At 46.8% G+C, this 23,769-nt stretch overlaps 1 protein-coding gene across 4 annotated transcripts in view; it reads left to right on the forward strand.

The window, feature by feature from the left end:
• Positions 1-15,636: 15,636 nt before the first annotated feature.
• STARD10 (StAR related lipid transfer domain containing 10) overlaps positions 15,637-23,769 on the forward strand; it is a 39,555-nt gene continuing 31,422 nt past the window's right edge. Inside the window, exons 1-4 of one of the 4 annotated variants that reach the window (XM_056795022.1) lie at positions 15,637-15,738; positions 20,099-20,315; positions 20,617-20,787; positions 21,590-21,886. In XM_056795022.1, coding sequence (XP_056651000.1) covers positions 21,683-21,886 — 204 coding nt within the window. In that variant the 5' untranslated portion in view covers positions 15,637-15,738; positions 20,099-20,315; positions 20,617-20,787; positions 21,590-21,682. The remainder of the gene's footprint in view (positions 15,739-20,098; positions 20,316-20,616; positions 20,788-21,589; positions 21,887-23,769) is intronic. The other 3 variants (XM_016422017.2, XM_016422016.2, XM_016422018.2) reach the window with 3 other exon arrangements.

Consider the following 23,769-nt stretch of genomic DNA (forward strand, 5'->3'; position numbering starts at 1 on the left):
AGGTCTGAGGAGAAAGGTTGTTATTTTGAGGATGGTGAAGTTTGCAAGGTTCCTGGAGTTGAGCTTTAAAAGAAATCAAAAGGGCAAGGAACCAGGCAAGGATGTGGGGAAGTCCTCAAGGTGTTTAGGGGTTCTCTTTTCCAATCCATTGTTCAATTTAAAATCATTTTCCTAAAACTGGTGTCTGACTATGTTGCTCCCTTGCTTGAGAAACTCCAATGACTCTGGCCATCAGAGTAAAATGAAAATACTGTTTTGGCATTCTTGTTCAGTCTGAAACTGGCATTGAAACCCCTCACAATCTGGCTCAGGTCTCTTAATGCCTATTACATGATACTCTCCTTCAAGCACTGTGATTGCCAGCCAAATTGGTCCACCTTTATTCTATTTCCAGTCCCCTTGACTTTTCATAAGAGCCCCTTCCCTCCCCTCATGCCTGGTATGCCTTCACCCCTCCCATCCCCTTACTTCCTTGGCTTCCTTCTAGGCTTTGTGTTGGTGCCCACTACTGGAAGCCTTCCCAGATCCCCCTGGGTCTTGTGCCCTCTTCCACCCTCTCTAAATGACTACTTACTTATCCCAACTGAGCAGTAATTTCCTCTCCCTAGAATAGAAACTCCCTGAGGTCAGGACTCATTTGAGCTTGTTTTTGTTGTGGTGTTGGTGACTTGAGAGGTAATTTCTCTGGCATAGGAGATTCCTGATGAGGAAACTTTCCGTATCTATGGAGATCTGCCACTATTCTACCATCTATTGTCATAGAGAGTAGATAAAGCAGCTTACTCCACTCCTGCCAACTCTGGGAGGTAGATATTAACTCCATTTTAGAGATGAGGATCTGAGCTCAGCAAGGGGAATTAGAGCTTCAGTGTGTGTCAGGCAAGGCTGGAACCCAGGTCCAAGCTGGCAGTTAGTCATTCCACTTAGCCTCTCACTGCCTTAGTTCTTTGCTGTCCCTCCAAAATTAGAAATGATATCTTAGATGCCAAGTACAGTGGCCTTTTCTCAAGCCTCATTTTCCTTGACCTCTCCTTAGCCATAGACAGTTGATCACTCTCTCCTCATAGATGATGCTCTTTTTTTGATGGAAAAGTTATTATTTTATTATTTAGTATGATCAAAGTAAAAGAGAAACTATTACAAACCCATCTGTTCCATTCCTAACTTTTACTATTCTAACATGGATTCAATCACCTGATTCCCCATCCCCATCCTTATTGTTCATATTTTACTTTCCCAATTCCATTTATTAGACATTCTTCTCTTTAGGTTTTTAGGACACCACTCTCTCTAGGTTTTCCAACTCTGTATCTGACAGGATCCTTCTATGTCTCCTTCACTGCATCCTCCTCCAGATTGTGCCCCACCAACCAGAGGGATCCCTCAGGAATCTGCCCAAGACCCTCTTTTCTCCTCTAGTATATAACTTCATTTGGTGATCTCATCAGCTCCCATTGATTTAATGACCATCTTTATGCTGATGATTCTCAACCTAATCTATCCTCCCCACATCCAGTCTGTTGCCAAGGCCTGTGACTAGCACATGCTGGCAATATCTCTCTAATACACCCCCTTCTCTCTTCTGATACCCACCATTCTAGTGCTGGCCCTCATCACCTCAAGCCTAGATTATTACAATAGCTACTGGTGGGTCAGCCTGCCTCCAGTCTCTCCCCACTCTAATCCATCCTCCATTCAGCCTCAGAGTAATTGTCCTAAAGCACAGGTCTGGCTCTGTTACCCCCACCCCTTACTCGATAAACTCCAGCGACTCCCAATGACATCCAGGATCAAATACAAAACCCTGTTTGGTGTTCAAAGACTCTTTTTTTTTTAACCCTTACCTTCTGCCTTAGAAGCAATACTAAGTAGCAGTTCTAAAAACCAAAGAGCAAGAAGGGCTAGACAATGGGGATTAATTGATTTGCCCAGGGTCACACTGCTAGGAATTATCTGAAAGTCACACCTGAACCCAGGTCCTCCAACTCCAAGTTTGGTGCTCTATCCACTGAACCACTTAGCTCCCCTTCAAAGACCTTCTCATCCTACACTCTGCCCCCACTCCAGCCTTCTTTACTCCCAATTTCCTTTACACACTCTTCTATTTAGTCACACTGATATCCTTTGCTCTTCCATAAAGAAGATACTCCATCTCTTGGCTCCAGGCATTTTCTCTGGCATATTTGGAATGCTTTCCCTCCTTTCCAGGCTTCCTTTCAGTCCTAAATAAAATCAAAGCACCTGCAGGAAACCTTTCCCAATCCCTCTTGATTCTAGTATGTTCCCTCTGCAAATGATTTCCTATTTTGTCCTTTACATAGCTTATTTGTACATATTGGTTAGTTGTCTCTGCTTAGAATGTGAGCTTCTTGAGGGCAGGAACTTTTTGCCTCCTTTTTTTGTCCCTAGTGTTTTAACATAGTGCATGACACATAGTATGCACTTAATAAAGGCTTACTGACTTGATGCCTGGGTAAAATGCTTTGCCAACCTTAAATGCTGTATAAATGCTACTAGCTATTGTTATCTCCTCAAAGCATGCATACAATCAGGATTTTCACCTGAGATTTGCTTCAAGTTTAGGAAAGGTGAAATCTCCTTTTCTTCTTTGATGCCCAACCCTTTCCCTTACATGATGGGCATACCTGTAAATGGACATTTATCTTCAGCCCAGATCTACCCATGCAGAGCTTAAAGGTGGGCTGGGATTGGGGAGGAAGGTTGATGGTATAGAATTTGGGGAGGTGGGAATAGACTGTGGGTTATCTTTATTAGTGACTTAGTGTTTATCGATGTCTCAGCTTAGAGCCTTCCCAGTGAACAGAGCTACTACCAGACCCCATATGGGACTCCAAGGCTGAATTAATCAGCTTGAGTCGACAGTATGAGGCGGCAGAGGATAAAAATACCGAGAGAGAGAGAGAGAGAGAGAGAGAGAGAGAGAGAGAGAGAGAGAGAGGCTCCCTGGAGGTGGGGCCCACAGCCAGATTCAGGCATGAGTCACCCACCCCATAACTAAATTTAGAAGATGCTGAGGGAGGGACCTTCCTCCCCTTAAAAGCTATGGAGACATGAAAGATACTGATTAAGGTGTTTAGGGGCAAACAGAAGGGACCTTCTTCAATGAACCGCTGAACCATCCCTGCACCTGAGGGGGAAAGGCCAGGAGCAAAGTGATTTAAGGCAAAGAGAGAGAAAGAGTGGGGGAAAATGAATAAGCTGATCTCCAAGCCCCAAATTCAAGCTTGTGGTTTTAGCATGACTCCTAAGCTCAAACACAGATTAGGACCCAAAAAGGCCGTGGACACAAACAAGATTAAGAGCATGAGTATCTCCTAATGGGTCCACCACTAGTGTCGGAATCAGTTATCTCCTGACTCCACAGCTTTCTTCTTGATGTATCACACTGAGTCTTGCTTCCACTGCTTCAGGGGACCTTGGCAAGGGAGGGGTCCTGGGCTGCCTGACTTGAACCAGATAAATCAGAGCATGTAAAAACATGGAGCCTGGGTGATGAGTGGAAGCTGATGCAGACTGAGTAAAGAAACTCTCTGTGGATGCTTCAGGTGACCCAGGCATCCACTACCCACTTCACCTCTGCCAGGGCCTGAGGGATCCTTAAGCCCAGCAGTACGGAGGGGCTGTGCCAATCTGATCTGATCTTCCCTTCCCCAGGCTCAGCAGGAGAAAGGCAGGAGGGAGTTTAGGTCATGGAAACAGCCTGACAGGAGGTCATGACTTATTCATGAGTCCCTGCCTGGGCCAGGCCTGGTCCTCTACAGGTTAAGATAAGTCCAGAGTGATAAGCTCCAGGAGAGGAGGAAGAGTGTGTTCCATCCCCCAGGGTCCCTTCATCCCCCCAGGTTCAGGGACATCTCTAACTTCTGCTCCCAATGGAACCCCAAGCCCCTTAGAGGAAACAAGAATTTAATTGTAAGGGACCTTAAGATCATCTATCAAACAACTTCATGTTACTGTAAATTAAATGAGTCTAGAGAGGTTGTGATTTTCCTAAAGTCACCTAAATAATTGACTCATGTGTTAAAAGGCTGACTGCAGCACCCAGCCAAAAGGACCCATTAATTTCCCGAGACCCTCCAGGATCTTAGGAAAGAACCTTAGAACTTTTGATAATGTGTCAGAACATTTAGAACTGGAAGAACTTTTCTTCTTTTAGAACTCAACTCAGGTGCCATCTTCTCCATGATCCTACCAGCTAAATATTTCTCCTTAAATTGTTCTGGATTTTACATTTTCTTTTATGATTTTGTAATAATATCCCTCTGAATTGGTATGCTGACAGATGTCTGATCCTTTAAGTTTAATCTGCATTGTTAAAATTTTCTCTTCTTTTAAAAGCCTAGATCATCAACTAAACAAATCAAATCTCCCTTTTTAGTGTTTGCCAATATCCAAGGTGTAAGTGCTCATACTGAAAATTTTACAGTTGGGTTCCAGCACAACACTAAATTCTCCTAATTAAAAACCAAAACAACAACAAAAATCCTTATCTTCTGTCCGTATATTAATTCTAAGACAGAAGAGCAGCCAGAGCTAGGGAAATTCGATTAAGTGACTTGCCCAGAGTTTGAACCCAGGTCCTCCTGACTCCAGGCTTTGTGTTCTAACTATTGTGCTGGCTTCTCTGCCCTTATTCTTCCTTATTTTGGTTTTGGTCTGGGCCTGTGTTTTCCCCAGGTATCTAACAGTGAGGAAATACCTCCCTCTGATGCCTTAGTAAATCCTCTCTAATTTACACAATTTGTTTATGGGCCTTAGAGGTTAAGCTTTGTCCTAAATTTCAGCCAGTCTGTACCAGAGGAAGGGCTTGGAGCTGATGAGGCCTCCCACAGCCCCCTCTTCACAACTGTACACTGCCTTTCTCTCTTGTGTAACTCCCATGCATCACGTTTGTCATACTGTTCTGAGGAGACTTGAAACTCCATGAGAGCCAAGAACTGTCATTTTTTCCAAACTGATAGCCCTGACACATGGTCTTATAATTAGTAGGCACTTAATAAATGTGTGAGTCCAGATCTCAAGGCAGCCACCAGAAAGAACCATACAATTTAGAGTTGGAATCCGTTCCTTTCTCTTCTTGCTTGTCACCTCTGTGGCCAGTATCATCAAACCAAGTGACCAGGCTTCTCTGGCCCTCTACCAGGATACCAGCTGCTTGATTCTCTGCCCTCTGCTTGCCACATTTGCCCAGTACTGGGTAATACTGCCTTTCATAGTTGCCTTCTCTCACTCTATTTCTCCCTTCCTTCCTTTCCTTTTTTTTTTTTTAACACTTATCTCTGTCTTAGAATCTATACTAAATAAGCAGAACAGTAAGGGCTGGGCAATGAGAGTTAAGTGACTTGCTCAAGGTCACACAGCTAGGAAGTATCTGAGATTTGAACCTGGAACCTCCTGTCACTAGGCTGGGTGCCCTATTCACTGAACCACCCAGCTACTCCTAAGAGAAGGGGAAACTGGTTCATTTGCTTTTTTCTCTTTCTGTATAGTGGTCCAAGAAATCTGGACTACTTAAAAAAAAATCCTTACCTTCTGTTTTAGAATGGATACTAAGTATTGATTCTATGGCAGAAGAGTAGTAAGAGCTAGGTAACTGGAGTTAAGTGACTTGCCCAGCGTCACACAGCTAGGAAGTGTGAAAGGCTACTTTTGAACTCAGGCCCTCCCATCTCTAGGCCTGGCTCTCTATCCACTGAACCACCTCTCTGTTTCTTATAATTTTTATTTACTCTACCAGCCCAGTGCCAACTCCTCTTTTTGACTTGCACTTGTAAGATGGGTCTCCTCCCTCTGACCCCCAGAGGATGCCTGCAGTCTAAGTAGGCTGTGAGCTCTTTGAAAGGTAGGACCTGTCATTTTTAAATCTTTATATTCTTGACAGAATCACAGTACTCAGTTGGGTCCCAGCGCTCTCCTAAAGTTAGAGCTCACCTTTCAAAGGTCTGCCAGAAAACTAGCTTAGAACAAAGGCATTGGCTGACAGAGCATGGAACTTACAATAGAGCATTCTCTCTCCCCAAAAGATGGGGCATGCTCTCTTAGAAATATACCCAGCCATGGGGCAAGGAGGTGGTTAGAGAGCCAGGCCTGGAGACAGGAGGTCCTGGGGTTAAATCTGGACTCAGACACTTCCCAGCTGTGTGACCCTGGGAAAGTCACTTAACTCCACTGCCTAGCTCTTACCGATCTTCTGCCTTGGAACCAATACATAGTACTGATTCTATGACAGAAGGTAAGGGTTTAAAATATTTGTATGTGTATGTATAGATGTATATACACCCAGTCTCAGTAGGGAGACCGGGCAGAGGTCAATTTGGAGAGACACCCGGAGGGAACCCATGTGGCTGCACATATGAGGAAGAGCCCCAAGAACCCTCATCTGGCATTCTTTCCTTTGACCTTGGTGTCTGCGTCTCCTTCGGATGCTGCCCTACAGTTCATGGCAGAGATGGCTTGGCCGGAGTCTTTATAGCTTCCAGCTTCTTGCTCAGCTGAAATCTTTCCAGGCTTTGGGCTCCCAATAGGGAACTGTACTGGAGCTAAAAGTGCTGTTCTTGTGTCACTGCTCAATGGGCCTGCTCTTTCTAGGGCACATTGATCCAAAAGTTGGCTGTGGCCTCAGCGACTTCCAGCTCCTGGGTCTGCCGAAATCTTTAAAAAACAAATTAATTTATTTAGTCCATTTAGAACATTATTCCTTGGTTACAAGAATCATATTCTTTCCCTTCCTCCCCTCCCCCACCATTCCCATAGCTGATGTGCAATTCCACTGGATATTACTTGTGTCCTTGATCAAACACTATTTCCATGTTGTTGATGTTTGTATTAGGATGATCATTTAGAGTCTACATCCCCCAGCCATATTCCCTCGACCCATGTATTCAAGCAGTTGTTTTTCTTCTGTGTTTTTACTCCCACAGTTCCTCCTCTGGATGTGGATAGTGTTCTTTCTTACAAGTCCTTCAGGATTGTTCTGGATCATTGCATTGCTACTAATGGAGAAGTCCATTACATTCGATTGTACCACAGTGTATCAGTCTCTGTGTACAATGTTTTCCTGGTTCTGCTCCTCTCATTCTGCATCAATTCCTGGAGGTCGTTCCAGTCCCCATGGAATTCCTCCACTTTATTATTCCTTTTTGCACAATAGTATTCCATCACCAACATATACCACAATTTGTTCAGCCATTCCTCAATTGATGGGCATCCCCTCGTTTTCCAATTTTTGGCCACCACAAAGAGCGCAGCTATGAATATTCCTGTACAAGTCTTTTTTCTTATTATCTCTTTGGGGTGCAAACCCAGCAGTGCTATGGCTGGATCAAAGGGCAGACAGTCTTTTAGCGCCCTTTGGGCATAGTTCCAAATTGTCCTCCAGAATGACTGGATCAATTCACAACCCCACCACCAGTGCATTAATGTCCCTACTTTGCTACACCCCCTCCAGCATTCATTACTTTCCTCTGCTGTCATGTTAGCCAATCTGCTAGGTGTGAGGTTCTGCCAAAATCTCTTGTCAGGCCAAGGCCAACTCATTCCCAGACAGCCAGGATCCTTCCCCTGGCTGGTGGGAAGTCTTCCCCAGTTTTTCCCTTCCAGAGCCCTTCAGCCCATCCCAGGAGCCAAGCTTTCAGGTCTGAGGCTCAGGAAACAACTTTCCGAATTCTTTTCTCAAACTGGGGGCTGATGCCCTTCCTTATGGCCATGAGCTTCTATTATGGGATGCCCATGCTGGTGGAGAAAAGAGAGAGTAATGCCTGCCTTGCCTTCTCCATAGAAGGATGTGGACAAGCAGCCCTTTCCTGGGGGCAGCCTTTTATAGAGGCCTGATTCTCCCAGCCAATCAGTAGTGGCTCTGGGCATCTGATGTTCCTTGCTTTTCTCCAATGGTCAATGCTTTCTCATGTCATCAGGATGTCTAGGAAGCACCTGCATACATTTATTGTATATTATTTTTATATTATATTTATTTTATTGGGTTTAATAAATTCCAATATACCTCATTATTGGTTGGTATTGTTTTGTTAAGGTAGCTCAGTTTGATCAGGGCCTTTCCCTGATCCATCTCCTTTAGATTTACAAAGGCAGAGACTTTCTAGGAACTACCTCCTCCTCCTCTCTGCAGTGTCTTTTTATAGAGGAGGCCCAAATCTTTTATAGGCCCAGGTGAAGAGATCCAGGTAATAAAGCTAGCACTGGTAACTCAGAGACTGACTCTGCCCCAAGGACTGACTTACTAGTCATCTTGGAGCTCCAAGGGACTTTCAAGGGCATCTAGCTCTTCATTTTAGCAGATGGGGAAACTGAGGCCCATGAAAGTGAAGGGACTTGTCCAAGGTCACAAGGAGAAAGTAACAAAGCCAGGGCTCTTTCTACTGCTCCACATGACCTCCCATGAAAAGACTGTAGACTTTACTGGTGGAAAGAATAATAGACTTGGAGTCAGGCAGGCCAGGCTGCCCGTAGCTACTAGGATACTAACTCTCTGGGGACAAATGACTTACCTCCCTTGAGCCTCAGCTTCCTTATCCATTAAATGGGGACAATAATCCTTGCTCTACTTACTTGCAGGACCATTGCTGAGCACAGTACTTGTTAAACTTTATATATATCCGCACTTCAAGATGTCCAGTTTTATCATAGTAGGGACCCTCCTCTGTATGCATCAGCGGACCCTTCCAGAGTTGTCAGGATCAAGTAAGTCATCAGACTCTGACTTAGTGGTGAGTACCTCTGAACTGAGCTGGGACAGTCTGTTGCTGCAGCCTTCCTCCTTTGCTAAGACCTGCTGGAGCTTCCACTCCAAAGGCACAGCCCATAAGAGGCCAGCATCACCCCTGTGCCAAGACAAGCTGCCGAAGAGAAACTTTTGGGGACTGATTCTGCTATTTGGTTTAATTCAATTAAGCACTAATGAAGTGGCTGCTGCATCTAAGGTACTGTATCATATGCTGGAAACAAAGCTTCCCATTAGATTGTAAATTCCTTGAGGACAAGAATGGTCTTTCTCCCTTTTTTTGTAACTAACATAGCAAACAGGCATGTAATAGCTTCTTCTTTATTTATTTAAAAAAGAACTTGCTTTCTATCCTACTCAGAAATCTAGGACAGAAGGGGAAGGACTAGGCAATGGGGGTTAAGTGACTTGCCCAGGGTCACACAGGTAGGAAGTATCTGAGGCCAAATTTGCACCCAGGACCTCCCATCTCTAGGCCTGGCACTCTGTCTACTGAACTACCTAACTGCCTGCCTCTCCTAATGGGTTCTTAATCAATGTTTAGCAGCTACTGACTAAAGCTAAGACAGAACAGTCTCTGCCCTTGTGGGGATATGATGTGAATGCAGGTTGCCACAAAGTTTGTATGAGGAGAGAAAGGAGAAAAGAGCCCATGGAGGCAGATTTTGGATTTGCCATCAGAGCTAGCAGGAGTAAAATGGCTTGCTTGCTCAGGTGGGAGGGTTTCCTGACCCTGAAGGGAGGCTGGCAGGAAGGCTGAAAGCTGGATGGTCCTTTGTAGTTGTGAGGAGGGTAACTTCTTCAGGGATAGCCTAGACTAGTTATCCCCAGAGGTTCTTCAAGCCCTCAGAGTCTGGAAGTCTGTGTTTCTATGAATGATGAATCACTTCCGAATATAACACAGCACTTTACAGTTTATAGAGTGATTCTCCAGTCCTTCTGTCACTGCACCCAAGATCCCGGAGTGTCAGAATCCCAGGGCTACAAGGGACCTGAGAGAGCTAGTTCAGTTTCTTCATCCTTCTCACTCCCTTACCCCACACTTCTCATCGGGGGGCCAGTGTTGTCGCTGAGTCTACTCCCCCTCACACAGCCGCCACCACTCTAGGGGCTCTTCTGATCTCATCCGCTGCCCAACTGGTCTGCCTGCCTCAAGCCTCTCCCTACTCCATTCTCCACACAGCTGCCCAAGTGAAATTCCTCTAGCACAGGGCTGACCATGGCTGTCTCCTGCTAACTAAGCTGCCTTTTATTTGTGGAATCAAATCCAAACTGCTCCGTTGGGATCTAAGCTCAGTTATGGTTGGGTCCAACCCTTTGTGACCCCATTTAGGGTTTTCTTGGCAAAGATATCAGAGTGGTTTGCCATTTCCTTCTCTAGGTCATTTGGCAGATGAGGAAACTGAGATATACAAAGTTACGTGACTTGCCCAGGGTCACACAGCTAGTGTGTCTGAGATCAGATTCAAACTCATGAAGATGAATCTTTCTGACTCCAAGCCCAGTGCTCCATCTACTGTTCCACCTAGCTGCCCTTGTCTTTAAAGCTCTTTACAAACAGACCCCAATCTGCTTTACCAGCCTTATTCTTTAAGACAGCCCTTCACATGCTCTTCAGGCCAACCAAACTGACCTATAGGAGGTATTTAGGGAATATTTGCTGATTGATGCTGGACCACAAGGAGAAAAGTGAGTCCTAGAGAAAGGAAATGGTGCTCCCAAGTGCATAAAGCTCATACATTCTCTTTGATAGTTTTAGAGTTGGAGAAGCTAACAGTCAGAGAGGTAAAGGAAATGACCTAAAATCTCCCAGCTAGTTTCTGATGGCAGGGATTCAAACCCAGGGTTTCTGATCCCAAATTGTTCATTGCGAGTGTTTCCTCCATGTTTCAAATCCCAGCTAAAATCACCTTCTAGAGGAAGCCTTCCCTCTGTTGACTGTCTTCAGGCTCCAGCTTATCTGCACATAACAACTGCTCCATGTTGTCTCCCTCATTAGACTGAGAACTCCTCCAGAGCAGGGCCTGTCTTTTACCTTTCTTCCTGTCTCTTGTGCCTGGCAGAGGAAGTGCTAAATAAGTGTTTATTGACTGGCTGACATTATCTCACTTAGCCCTTGCAACAACTCCAGTTCAGTGACTTCCACAGGGTCACACAGGCAGCAAGGATAGGATGTGGAATTGGAACCCAGGTCTAATTCACACGAGGTCCAGTGCTCCCTCTACCATACTGTGCCTCTTGTTGCTTATGTCTGTCCTGGCCTTGACACTTTCCAAAGTTCCGTTCATATGCTTATATATATATATATATATATATATATATATATATATATGCTGGACTACAAGGAGAAAAGTGAGTCCTAGAGAAAGGAAATGGTGCTCTCAAGTGCATAAAGCTCATACATTCTCTTTGATATATATATATATATATATATATATATATATATATATATATATATATAAACAAACCCTTATCTTACATCTTAGAATCAATATTGATTCTAAGGTAGAAGAGTAGTAAGGGCTAGGAAGTGGGATTAAGTGACTTGCCCAGGGTCATACATACGTACACACATAAAGTGTAGGAGGCTAGATTTGAGCCCAGGACCTCTCATCTCTAGGCTTGACTCTCAATCCAATGGGCCACCTAGATAAGCTTCTATTCTTATTTTAGTATTAGAGGGTAAGCAGGCAGGGAAGATATTTTATTTGTTTGACCTAGAAGGAAACCAAGGCAAAGAGAGGTATATGAACTTGCTCAGGGTCCTACAACAAGTGGCTGAACTCTGATTAGAGAGAATATTTCCTGGCTTTGACTCAGATTTGTTTCTCTTACTCTGAACTACTAGCTATTTAACTGGGGGAGATTTCAGAGGCCAGGGAGAGAAGAATTGAGTGTATGTATCATGAATGTAACCCATGAACAGACCTTGACTGAGCAGTAGCTGGGTTGCTCAGAGGGTAGAGAGCTAGGCCTAGTGGCAGGAAGACCTGAGTTTGTGTGATCCTGGGCAAGTTATTTGACTCTATTTGTCTCTGTTTCCTCATTTGTCAAATGAGCTGGAGGAGGAAATGGCAAACAACTCCAGTGTCTTTGCTAAGAAAACCCCAATGGGGTCACAGAGTTGGACAAGGCTGAACAATAACAATTGAGGACTTTTCAGGATCACAAATTTATTTATTTTTTAATTGAAAATATTTCACTGATTAATTTAGAATATTTTTCCATGGTTACATGATTCATGTTCTTTCCCTCCCCTCCTCCCACCCCACTCTGGTAGCCAATGCACAATTCCACTGGGTTTTACATGTGTCATTGATCAAGACCTATTTCCATATTATTGATATTTGCACTAGGGTGATCCTTTAGAGTCTACATCCCCAGTCATATCCCCTTCAACCTGCGTGATCAAGCAGTTGTTTTTCTTCTGAGGAACACAAGTTTAATGGGGCTTAAGCCTCTTTTGTTGAGAAAGGCCCAAACCCAGGTAGGGAAATGAATAGAATTAGAACTCAATACTCTAAAGTTTGGAGGTAATAGGAACTCAGGACCAGAAATGATTTCATCATCTCAGATTACATTTTAGCAAGCAGCAGCATTGACAGATCCTTATTTAGCATACATTGCCTGGAAGGCCCAAACTCAATTCTGAGGTCAGTATGTCCTAATGACTCTTAAAAGAGTTTCCTGTCCACCCTTCCTCTCTCTCTCTCTCTCTCTCTCTCTCTCTCTCTCTCTCTCTCTCTCTCTCTCTCTCTCTCTCTCTCTCTCTCTCTCTCTCTCTCTCTCTCCCCTCTCTTTCTGTCTCTCTCTGACTCTGACTCTCTTTCTCTCTGTCTCTGTCTCTCTCACTGTCTCTCTCCCCACCCCCCCTCTCTGTCTCTCTCACCATCAGGCTCCCTCATAATACTGTGTCTTCTAACCTCCTGAGTCCCTGAGTTCAGTTGCTCTCTTCCCCTTTAGACAAGGGTCTTCTTAAGGGCAGAGGGCGCTGAGCCCCTCCCCTGTTCCCCTTCAGACTAGGTCCCTCTAAGGGCTTCTCTGGGCCTCAGTTCCCTTGGCTTTTCATCTCTGGGCTCAGTGCCCAGTGTGCTGAGGACCAGGCCAGTGAGGGTGTGACTTGTCTAGATGCTTGTTTTGTCCCTGTGAAGGGACTCTGTGTCCCTGTGCCGATGGACAGGCTGATGAAGAAGCCTGGGAAGAGAGACCTGAAGGTCATGCCGTCCCCGATAAGAAGCCTGCACATTTCTACAATAAAGGGAGAAATTTCCTTTCCTCTTGCCTTTCTTTGTGTCTAGGCCTGAATTATTTTCTTCTTTGATTCCTGAAAGTTACACCTTGAGGGGAAGAGAAAGAAAGGCCTGTTCTCATTTGTCAGAGAAGGAAACTGAGGCCCATTGAAGGGAATGGGCAGGATCAAGGTGGTACAGCTACCACAAGGAAAAACCAGATCTCAAGCCCAGGTCCTTTGATGACAAATATAGTGCCTTCTCCATTGCTCTGGGTTTTCTCATTTTCTTGGATTCTCACACCAGACTTGAAAATGAGGCAGGGCTGGAATTTACTCTAATTTTCAGAGGGGAGACCGAGGTCTGGAAGGGAAAAGTGTTCTAACTAGGGACACAAAGCTGGTAGGACCAGAGCTAAGCCTTGAGCTCAGGCCTCTTGCCCCCTAATGAGGACTTCTTCCATTCTGTTCTCTCTCTAAACTCTGGCACCATGATCTCATCATCTGCCATAGGCCTTGTTATCATCCCTATGCAGATAACTTAATCTCTCCCTGAGTTCCAGTCCCACATCACCAATTGCCTATTGGATATTTCAAAGCTTCCTGTAAGGGAAGGAACCAGCATTTATGGAACACCCCTGAAGCTGGCAGGCTCTTTGCCATAGGCACCTGGATCCCATCATGCTCAAAACAGAACCTTTGATCTTTCCTTCCAGCCTGTCCCCTTTCAAAACTTCTCAATTGGAGCAGCTAGCAACTCAGTGAATGGAGAGCCCAGCCTAGAGAGAGAGATCCTGGGTTCAAATCTAGCCTCAGACCCTTCCTAGCTCTGTGACCCTGGGTGTGTTGATTAACCCCAACTAAGTCTAGTCTTTACTGCAAGAAAGCCTTGGAGTATTAGTATTAGTATTGGTTCAGAAGGCAAGGGTTTAAAAAATACAATTAACCCCTCCCACAAAAAAACCCAAAACTTCCCTATTTCTAATCATTCAGATTGTTCTTGATTGCTCACCTTTTTTTTTTCCTAAACCCTTACCTTTGATCTTAGAATCAAAACTGTGTATTGGATCCAAGGCAGAAGAGCAGCAAGAGCTAGGCAATTGGGGTTAAGTGACTTGCCTGGGGTCACATAGCTGGGAAGTATCTGAGGTCAAACTCAAACCCAGGACCTCTTGTTTCCAAGTCTGACTCTTCATCCACTGAGCCACCCAGCTGCCCCTATAGCTCTGCCTTTTCTCAGCCAGTCAACTCTGTCATTTTGACCTCCACCAATTCGACACCCACCACATTATATGGTCCCCATTCTACTTCAGACTTTCATTTAGCCTTAGCTGAACCACTGCAGTAGCCTCCTGGCTCTCCATATTTCCAGCCTAATCCCATCCACCCTCCACAGAGCTGCCAAAGTGACTTTCCATAAAGGTAGATCTGCCCTCAGTACTCTTCTGCTCCCAACCCAGTAAACTCCAGTGACTATTGCTTCTAGGCTCCCATACAAACTCCTCTGGCATTTAGTCACCTGCCTTCCAATGTTATTAAACATTATTCCTCTCCCCTTGTTTGCCTGAGATCCTTTCTAGATCTTTCTAGATCTGACAGTCTCTGACCCTGGGACCAAGTGTAAGTCCCAGTGTGAATAATTTAAGATGTGTTTGCTGTGGGGGAAGGTGAAAGAGAAGGGAGAAACATGGAACTCTGTTTCATAGGGTCCGTATGAGAGAAACGAAAAGCTTTAAGAAAAGGTCTCCCCTCTATCTCCCTTCACCATGCTTGTATTTGCTTCTTCAGAGCCTGGAATCCCCACCCTGGGCAAACACTACCTCTCCTTCTCTGGGCCTCACATCCGGGTCCAACCACTCCCTGGCCATGCCAGTATAACCCTTTATTTCAAAGGGCCCCTAGACACTTCAGGGACTTCTTCCATCTGGAGCTCATTTACTCCACCCAAATGATATGGAAATTTCAATATCTGACAACCCCTGTCCCCTGGAAGTATAGTCACTTTCCTCCCTTACAAGCACATGGGTTCACAATGCTCAAAACATTTACAGTTTTAGTGAGAGGTTAAGGAAAGATTTAGAGCCTTTAGAAAATATCTCTTCTCATCTAGAGATCCATAGAGAGTCTTAATCACAGGGTAGTTCTTGATCAAGGCTCCTGCAGGAGGTAGGTGGGATATTGCTCTGCCTGACCCAAGCAGCTATCTAATCCTTTCTCAGGCCTCTTACCTGGAGTAAATGAAGGATGGGGAGGGGGTGGAATTCATATCCTGCTGCCCTAAAGTGAGGGTGAATAGTTACCATTTTGCCTCAGAGAATCCTCTACTACCCCAGGACCTCAGGGTACTGAAGTCAAGGGTCACTGTGATCTGGAGCTTTGGTTATGGGCAATATTAAGTTCAGAGGCACTCTGCTCTGAGTTTTTATGGGCCAATGAGGGAATATGGGGGAAGCTACTCTTTTGCCGAGCTTTGCTTCTGGCTTTCCTCCCATTCTGATCCTGGCCATACTTACTTTAGGGTGACATCACAGAGGGAATCACCCAATCCCCAGAAGGGACCAGCCTCTACCTCACCCTGATGACTCCACATGTCACCCAGGTAACCTGCCAATTGACTTGGCTGGAAACTGGCCTCAGCTATTTATCCCACAGTAGGGGGTGGGGGGAGGAGGGGGCAGGGGGGCCTTCTCTCCATCACCCAGAGCAGTGAAGACACTGAGGCAGCCCTCTCCCACCTCTGTCTGTCTGGATGGTAAGATCACACTCTCCTAATATTTGCTCTAATTGCTGGTCGGTCAAGGTTGGCCCCAAAGGAATGGATGACTGAATTAAAAGCAAGTCTTTAGAGAACTGTTGTCTAGAAAGTGTCTAAGAATCCCAGGCTGGGTCCTGAAAGCCCTCCATTCTAGTTTGGACCATTCCATAGACTTTCTGGTGGTTCCTTTAATCTTCAGACCCTGAGTTTCTCCCCACAGTCCTTGAGAACAAAGTAGTCTAGGAGGAAAATACCTGGAGAATATCACATGACTTGGGCCTGGAAGAGGCCTTAGAGAGGATCTGTTCTGCCATTTTACAGAAAGAAAGGGAACTTCTGAGGCCCTGAGATCGGAAGGGGCTGGTCAAAGGTCACAGAGGGAGTACAGGGGAGGGCACAGTGACTCCTGATTCAGTGGTTAGAGTGAAGGGGCATTGCTGGAGCAACAGGTAAGGGCACTCCTTCAGCCACTTGGTCTACCTCTCCCACAAGTACACTCTGTATGTAGCCTTGGGCTGCAAGGGAGAGATAGGTGGTGGCACTTGGTGAATAGAATGCATGTCATCCCTCTCAGTTGGTTTCCCTGGACAACCCTTCCCTGGGAATTGAGCAAGCTGTTAATGGTTAATCTCTATTTGGCTTTGGGCAATAACTTCTATTTCTCCATGTTCTCCACCTGTGAATGCTTTGTTTTCTCCTCTCACAAACTAGTTGTTTCCTGAGGGCAGGAGGGGACTTGTCTTCCATCCATGCTGGGGGGGCTCATTGGGGGATGGGCCTCCATTCCTCTCCCCCTCCCCACTCTGTAGCAACATGTCCCTTAGAAGGGCCTCTAGTCTGAAGGTAGAAGTCCGAGAAAAGGGAGCCCCCATGTACCCCTTTCAACTCCTTCCTCTTTCCCCCCAATCAAGATTAGGAAGTTTTAGTATTATGTTGGCTTTTTCCTGGATCCCCAGCCAATCTCATTGTAGGATTCCTAAGGCCCCTGCATTGGAGTTCTTGGAAGGGTCAGTGAATGAAGGCATTATCTCTAAATCTGAGGTCCAGAATGAGGGAAGTAACTTGTCCCAAGTCAGGCAGCTGGTCATGGGGCCCCAAGAATATCAGAATATATATCAGATATATCAGAATACAGATCAATGGCATCTGTTCACACAGGTCCATGTTGGTGAACTTATGTCACAAGTACCAGAGGGGGCTGCTCCCCTCCCCCTGAGGACATTTCTCTGATCACCTGCCCCTCTGTCCAGTAGCCCAATAGGAGTGCTTCCTGCCTCCACTGTCTGGGATAAGGGGCCTGCTGACATGTAGTATGAGGGTTATAGTTTGGGTACTTGGTTTCTAAAAGGTTCACCATCACTGACATAGGGGCTCTGCCTTCCTCAGGGAGCCATCCTCAGCCCTGGCCCATAGGAAACAATAAATGCTTATAGACTGACTCGCTGACATTTTAGACCTCAAAAGTAACCTTAGTGAACATCTAGTCCAGTTCCTTCATTTTGTTGAAAGGAAAACTGAGGCTCCAAAAGGTCAGGTGGCTTAACCAAGATCAAACAGCAAGTAGGTGGCAGAACCACTGACAAGTTTCCTGGCTTCCCAGCAGATGGTCCCCGCCCCCCTTTGCACCATACCCTCCCCACTTACTATAAAGTATTGCCCATACTTGTATAACAGTTCTTCCTTAAAATATACATGATAGGGGCAGCTAGGTAGTTCAGTGGTTAGAGAGCCAGGCCCAGAGACAGAAGGTCCTAGGTTCAAATCTGGCCTCTGTAAGAAAATATTTTCCTTAAAGATAATATATATATATATATATATATATATATATATATATATATATATATTTCCCCCCTCCCACACCTCAAACTTTTCTTAGCTGTGTGACCCTGGGCAAGTCATTTAATTCCAAATGCCTAGCCCTTACCGCTTTTCTGCCTTGGAACAAATACACAGGATTGATTCTAAGATGGATGGTAAAGATTTTTATTTAAGGGAAAAAAAACACATTGTAATACAAGAAGAATAATATAACCCAGTTATGTCATTAATTCTGTCAAGAACAATTTGTTTACAACTATAAGAGGAATACAAGTACATCTAGATCTAGAGAACCCTTCCAGAAACAGTGGCTATTTTACCAGACAAGTCAAGCAAGGAATCATGATTTGCTTTACAAAAGAATTCCTTGATTTACAGAAGGGGTTTCAGTAGGGTCTGTTGGAGTCCCAAAGGCTTGAATGTGCTTTAAATAAACCTGTGCCTAAAACAGACAATGAACCAAGGTTCCTCCATACCTCCAAGCTCTTTAGGAACATAGCTTTTACTGAACACCTGCCATAGTCATCCCTGGTCTTTCTATTAGTGCCTTCCAAAAAAAGCATCCTGTCCACATTTAGCTTTGCACCCTCCTGGCTCTAGTGGGTGGGTGGAAGGGGTGAGGGCCCCTGAGGGTTAGATTCTATCTATCGCTTCCCAGATTACCCAGAGCTGGTCACCAGGGCAGCCCTGGATGCCTGAAGTCTTAAGCTTGAGCAAAGTCCCTCCTCATTCTTGGCCTTCAGTTATCTCCTCTATAAGATGAAAGGGTTAGTTGGGCTCATGATTTTTTTTAGCTCTGTTCAGCAGCCTGGGCTGGAGTAGGAGCCCCTCACCCCCAGACCTGGATTAAAACTGCCAGCTCCAACATTTACTTGACTTACCTTCAATTTCCTAATTTGCAAAATGGTGGTAATCATTCTTGTCTCTGTAAAGCCTCTGGTTTTACTTTCTATTTGTTTGAGAACTTTGTCCCTTAAGATGCTCCAGAAATGTGTGTTTGCACTATTATTATTATTATAACTGGTACTTAAGGGCTCCAAAGTGCTTTTCATGTTACCTCATTTGATCCTCATAACCACAACCCTTTAAGGTAGGAGAGGTTATCCTGATTTCACAGAATTTAGTAGTTGCAGCAGTAGCCCAGCCCCATCACTTTATAGATGAGGAAACTAAGTCAGCAAGGGGGAGGCACTTAAATATAGTTCTAAACAAATGTTTGTTGTATTAATATCTGGCTCTAAGTCACTATGGAGGGGGAGGGGGAGGAAACTCAGACCAGGAGTCAGGCAATCTGGGTTCTAATTCTGCTTTCAACCCTGACTGTGTGATCTGGTTGGAGTTCCTTCTCCCTTTCTGCAGTGGTTGTCACTCTTGGATGTCCAAGGGGCACCAGGTGTGTTTCTAGCTCAGCTACTTTTTAAATATATATTTGGCCTTGGGCAAGTCCCTTCCTCTCTTTGTGTCTCACTTTTTCCTCAACCTCTGCAAAATGGGAATGATATTTGTCCTACATGCAAAGGCATATAGAATTAGAAGCTGTTCTTATCTCTTCTAGATGTGTCTGTCAATATTTAGTGAAGGCCTTTATTTTTGGTGTGGTACGTGAACACTGAGAGCTTTTAGTGCCCTCACCCTGAACAGAGTCAAGGATTTCCTAATCTACCCCCTCTCAGCACCCTCCACTCTAACCTCCTCCCTTATCCTCTCCCATCCTCCTTCCCACCCTTTCCCCTCTCCTTTCTCTCCTTTTTCTCCCTGCCCCAGTGCTTCCTACCTTCCCCTCCCCCTTCCCCCTCCCCTCGCCCTCTTCTTCCTCTCCCTCTCTCCTCTCTCCCCTCCCTTTCTTCCCTCTTTCTCTTCTACCTCCTCCACTTTTCTTTCCTCCCCTTCTCCACTTTTCTCTCCTCCCCTTTTTTCTTTTCCTCCCCCATCCCCCTCTCCTCCCCTCCCCCTTTTCTTCCTCTCCTCCCTCTTTTTCCTCTTCTCTTCCCTTGCCTTCTCCTCCTCCTTTCCCTCCTCTAACCTCTCTTCCTCCCAGTCCCGAGACCCCTCCCTCCCCCTCTTCCCTTTCCCCCTTCCCCTCCCTAGTCTCCTCCGTAAGACAAGGGTGTCCGATTAGGCAGTCTCCCAAGTCCTTTCGAGGTCCCGTGTCCCACTCCTCTAACCGGGACCAACTCCAGTCCTTTCCCTAAATAACCCTCTCCTCTCGCATTCTCAGTCCTCTCGAACTCCATCCCTCCCAGACCATCCCACCCCCAACTCCCTCTTCTCCAGGCTCCGCCTCTTTCTCAGCCCCCTCCCCTCTCCTCTCCTTCCCCGTCCTCGCACCTGGCCCCTTGCTTCTGCAGCCCTCTCCCCTCGGGAGGGGCCGGGCGAGGCCGGGCGGGCGGGGATGGGCGGGGTGGGAGAAGAGGCTGTGCCGGGGTGGGAGGCGGTAGAGAGGTGCGAGCGGGGGCGGGCGCTAGGACCCGGGGGGAGGGCGGGGCGGGGCTGGGCTGCGGGCGGACGGGCGGGCGGCTCATCAGCTTCACCTCCGCAGCTTGGAAAAACCCCAGCTGGAGCGGGCGCCGGCTCGGGGGCCGGGAGGGGTCCGCAGGAGGAGGGCGGCCAAGGGGCCGGGAGTCGGGAGCGCGGCTGCTTCCAAGCCCAGTCCCCTCGCCCTCCCAGAGAAGAACGGCCCCGGGTTGCTCCGGCAGCGGCAACAGAGGCGGAGGCTCTTGCACCCCGGGCCCGGGCGGGGGCGGTCGCCGGAGCAGGTGAGATGCCCCGCCGGGCCCGGGTCGGAGGGAGCTGCGCGGGGCCCTTTTCTGTCCCTTCCCGGTGTCCCCCAGCTGCTCCATCTCCGCACACGCAGTCCCTGTAGGTAGTTAGTCTGGGCTCCGGGCCCCTTTGGGTTCCGAGAAAGGACCATGGCCAGCTCTTTCTAGGTCTTCTCCAACTTGGGGTCCCTGCCAAGCCCCCCAACGCTTCTGTTGTTCCCTGCCACCCCAGAGCCCCTTCTAGAGCCCCTTCCAGGATCTGTCCTCATCTGGCACCAGGACACCCTCTCTCCCACAGCCCTCCCTCTAGGAACCTCCTCTGTCCTCACCATCTTCGAGTCCCCTCAGTCTCTGATGCTCCCTCTGAATCTCTCCCTTGCTGACCTCGACAAGTTTCCAGCTCTGCCTGTTCCTGAGGCCCCGGGGCAGCTCTTACTTACCTCGCTCCTGGATCTCCTCTGTCCCAAAGGTATCCTCGGAGCTCCTTCTGCCTTGTTTCTGGGGGCATCCAAGTGCCCTCTTCTGTTCTCCAGGAGTCTAGACTTGTCTATTTCACTCAGCTCCCAGGATCCCCTCAGACTTCATATCTCGGGCCCCATGTCCCTTCTTTCTTCCCGGTCACATTCCCCTCTGTAGCTCCTAGGTGCTTATTTCTCTCCTGAAGTCCCAATGGTCATCCCTCAGGCCCCTGAGCCTCTCCAGCCTCTACTCTATTCTGTGCCCCATGGGCTCCTTATCACTCCTTTCTTTTGTATCCTCATCCTCTTCTTTCACATGCCCTGAGATTTTACTGTCCCCTCGATTTCCTAGCACCTGGAATTCTCCCTCTCCTACTAGGGTCTTCCTTTGCCCCACCTCCCAGACTCAGCAATCTCTTTTCTGCTCTGTTCTCCCCTGGAGGTGGGAATTGATATTGCCCCTGGAGGGTTCCAGGGTCATGGGTCCCTCTCTCTGGGTTCATCAGAGGATTCACTCTCCCATGCTGGTTGGGGATGGATAGACGGGCAGGGCCCAGTGTGACTTTCTTGAGCCTCAGAAAGGATTCTCTATTGTGGGGTGGGGATTTGTGTCTCTTCTTACCCTGATCCTGGACTCCCATCCCTTTCCTAGCCCTCTCTCCTCTCCCCTAATCATCCTACCAAGGGAATAGGTTATGTCCCTGTGCTAATAGGACACAGTATTCCTCTCCCCCACCCCCCAGACTTCCTCTGCCTCCTGTCCTCATCCTCTAATTTCCCTTGTTCACTCCAATCCCCAAACCGGTCTTTCAGGTCCGGGGAAGGCTGAGTCAGCCTTGGCAGAGGCTTCTGCCCTGGTGAGGACCCTGGCCCTGGAGAACCCCCCCTTCAGATACCCCCTTCTCCATGGAGTCCTCAGACCCTGATGGACCCCAGGCCCCCCGACCAGCACTGGGCAGAGACAGCGTGCAAGTGCCGGATGACCATGACTTCCAGAACTTCAGAGCTGAGTGTGAGGCTGAAGCAGGCTGGAACCTGACCTACAGCAAGGGCGGCCTGGGGGTGTGGGTGCAGGCTGTGGAGCTAGACCGGCCCCTTCACAAGATCAAGGTAAGGACCCTTCCTGGGCCAGTGGCACTGCCAACCATCCCAGGACTCTGGGAGGACAGCAGGAGTGGGGTTGATGGGGAGGGGATAAGGTTGGGGGAGATGCTGCCTGGTCCTGACCTCTGATCTGTCAGGCCTTAGAGCTAGTAGGATCTTGGAGGCTATTTATAAATCAATAAATATTTATAAATAGGGAAATTGAGGCCCAGACAGAGTCATGACTTGCCCAAGGTCATGCCAGGTAAGCTGCTGATGGAACCAGAGCTCTAGCCCTTGTCTCCTAGCCTCAAGCCCTCTTCCTTTCCCCACCCAACCTGCCTAATTCCTGGAAAAGTTGCCCCTTCTTCCAAATGACAACCACTCTCCATTCTCTAACACTTCATGGTTTCCCAAAGCACTTTCTTCACACCACCTTTGTTAGGGAGGTCATACATTATCAGTAGCTTTCAGGGGAGGAGACCGAGGTCCAATCACACAGTGAGTCAATGGCAAAGCGGGGACTCAGTGCCAAGACTCTTCCTCATCTCCCTGTATCACTCTATTTGGTTCCCTGAGTTCTCTTAGTAACAATCCTCATATTTTCATATCGACTATAGTCAGTCAAATACAAAACTATTTTCTCACAACTCTGAAGTAGGCAGTGCACCCATTTTATGGGAAAATGAAGACTGAAAAAGGGAAGTGATTTGTCCAGGATCTGACATCAAGTTGATGTTACGATAGGCAGGACTTGAATTCAGATCTTTTCATTCTTTTTTCTTATCAGAGACCAGAAACTACACTCCCCTCTTCCTTAGCCCTGATGACCTATACCCTATATTTTCTGACAGCCTTGTTGCCTGATCTCTGTCGTGTCTCCCTCTCAGGGCCTGCTGCTGTTGAGATTCTGTTCCCATCCTCCCCGGCATCTCCTTCACTCTTTGAAGTTTCACTTGTAACTCTTTCCATGGACAGAAGTGAGTTTTCCTGCCCAGTGCCCAAGCCTTATGGAGTAGATAGCTGGGCATCACTTTATCTCCCTTGAACTGCACTCTCTTCTTCTCTAAAATGGGACTAAGAGTGCCTGCCATAATTTACCCCCCAGGATGCAGCTGAGATGAAGCATGCAAACATTTCAGACTGCTTGCCAAGCTGGCATATAATAAGTGCCTAATAAATGTTTATTGATAGAATTGTCAGGTTTGTGATTTTTTGGATGAGGAGGGACAGGCTGTTCCTTTCTTCTTCACTTCTCTAACCTAGTTCCTGGGCTTGCAGAACCATGTTAGGAGACAGGAAGGGAGATTCCTTTCTGAGATTCTGATTCCTTTCTATTGAACCCTCAGCTCTTGGCCCACGTTCAGTGGGAAGCTTTCTGCAGTTTGTTTCTCACTTTGGCCTTTTGTCTCTCTTTAAAAAATCCTTTCCTCTGTCTTGGAATTAATGTTAAGTATCAATTCTAAAACAGAAGAGCAGTAAAGACTAGACAATTGGGGTTAAGTGACTTACAGTCACATCACACACTGCTAGGAAATATCTGAGGCTAGAATTGAACCCAGGACTTCCTGAATCCGGGTTGGGTTCTCTAAGCAATTTGGTACCTCGCTACCCTTGCCCTTTGTCTCTAAACTGATTTTATTGTGTACTCATGGCCTTGATTTGGAGGGCTACACGGGCTGTGTATGAGATATCCCACTCACTTTTCCTAGCTGAAAATGGGGGCTCCATCCTTTGGAATTTAAGCCATTGGCAGCTGTATCTTTCTGAGTGTACATGCCAGAGACCCTTAGGGGTCTGCTCAGTGAGGAACTTTTTCTTTCCTATCATTTCATGTTTCTTCTTCTTTTTTTTTTAAACCCCCTATAGACTAAGTATTATTGGTTCCAAGGCAGAGGAGTGGGAAGGAC

The sequence above is a fragment of the Monodelphis domestica genome, chromosome 4 (genome assembly GCF_027887165.1).
Source record: "Monodelphis domestica isolate mMonDom1 chromosome 4, mMonDom1.pri, whole genome shotgun sequence".
In the NCBI taxonomy this organism is placed as follows: Eukaryota; Metazoa; Chordata; class Mammalia; order Didelphimorphia; family Didelphidae; genus Monodelphis; species Monodelphis domestica.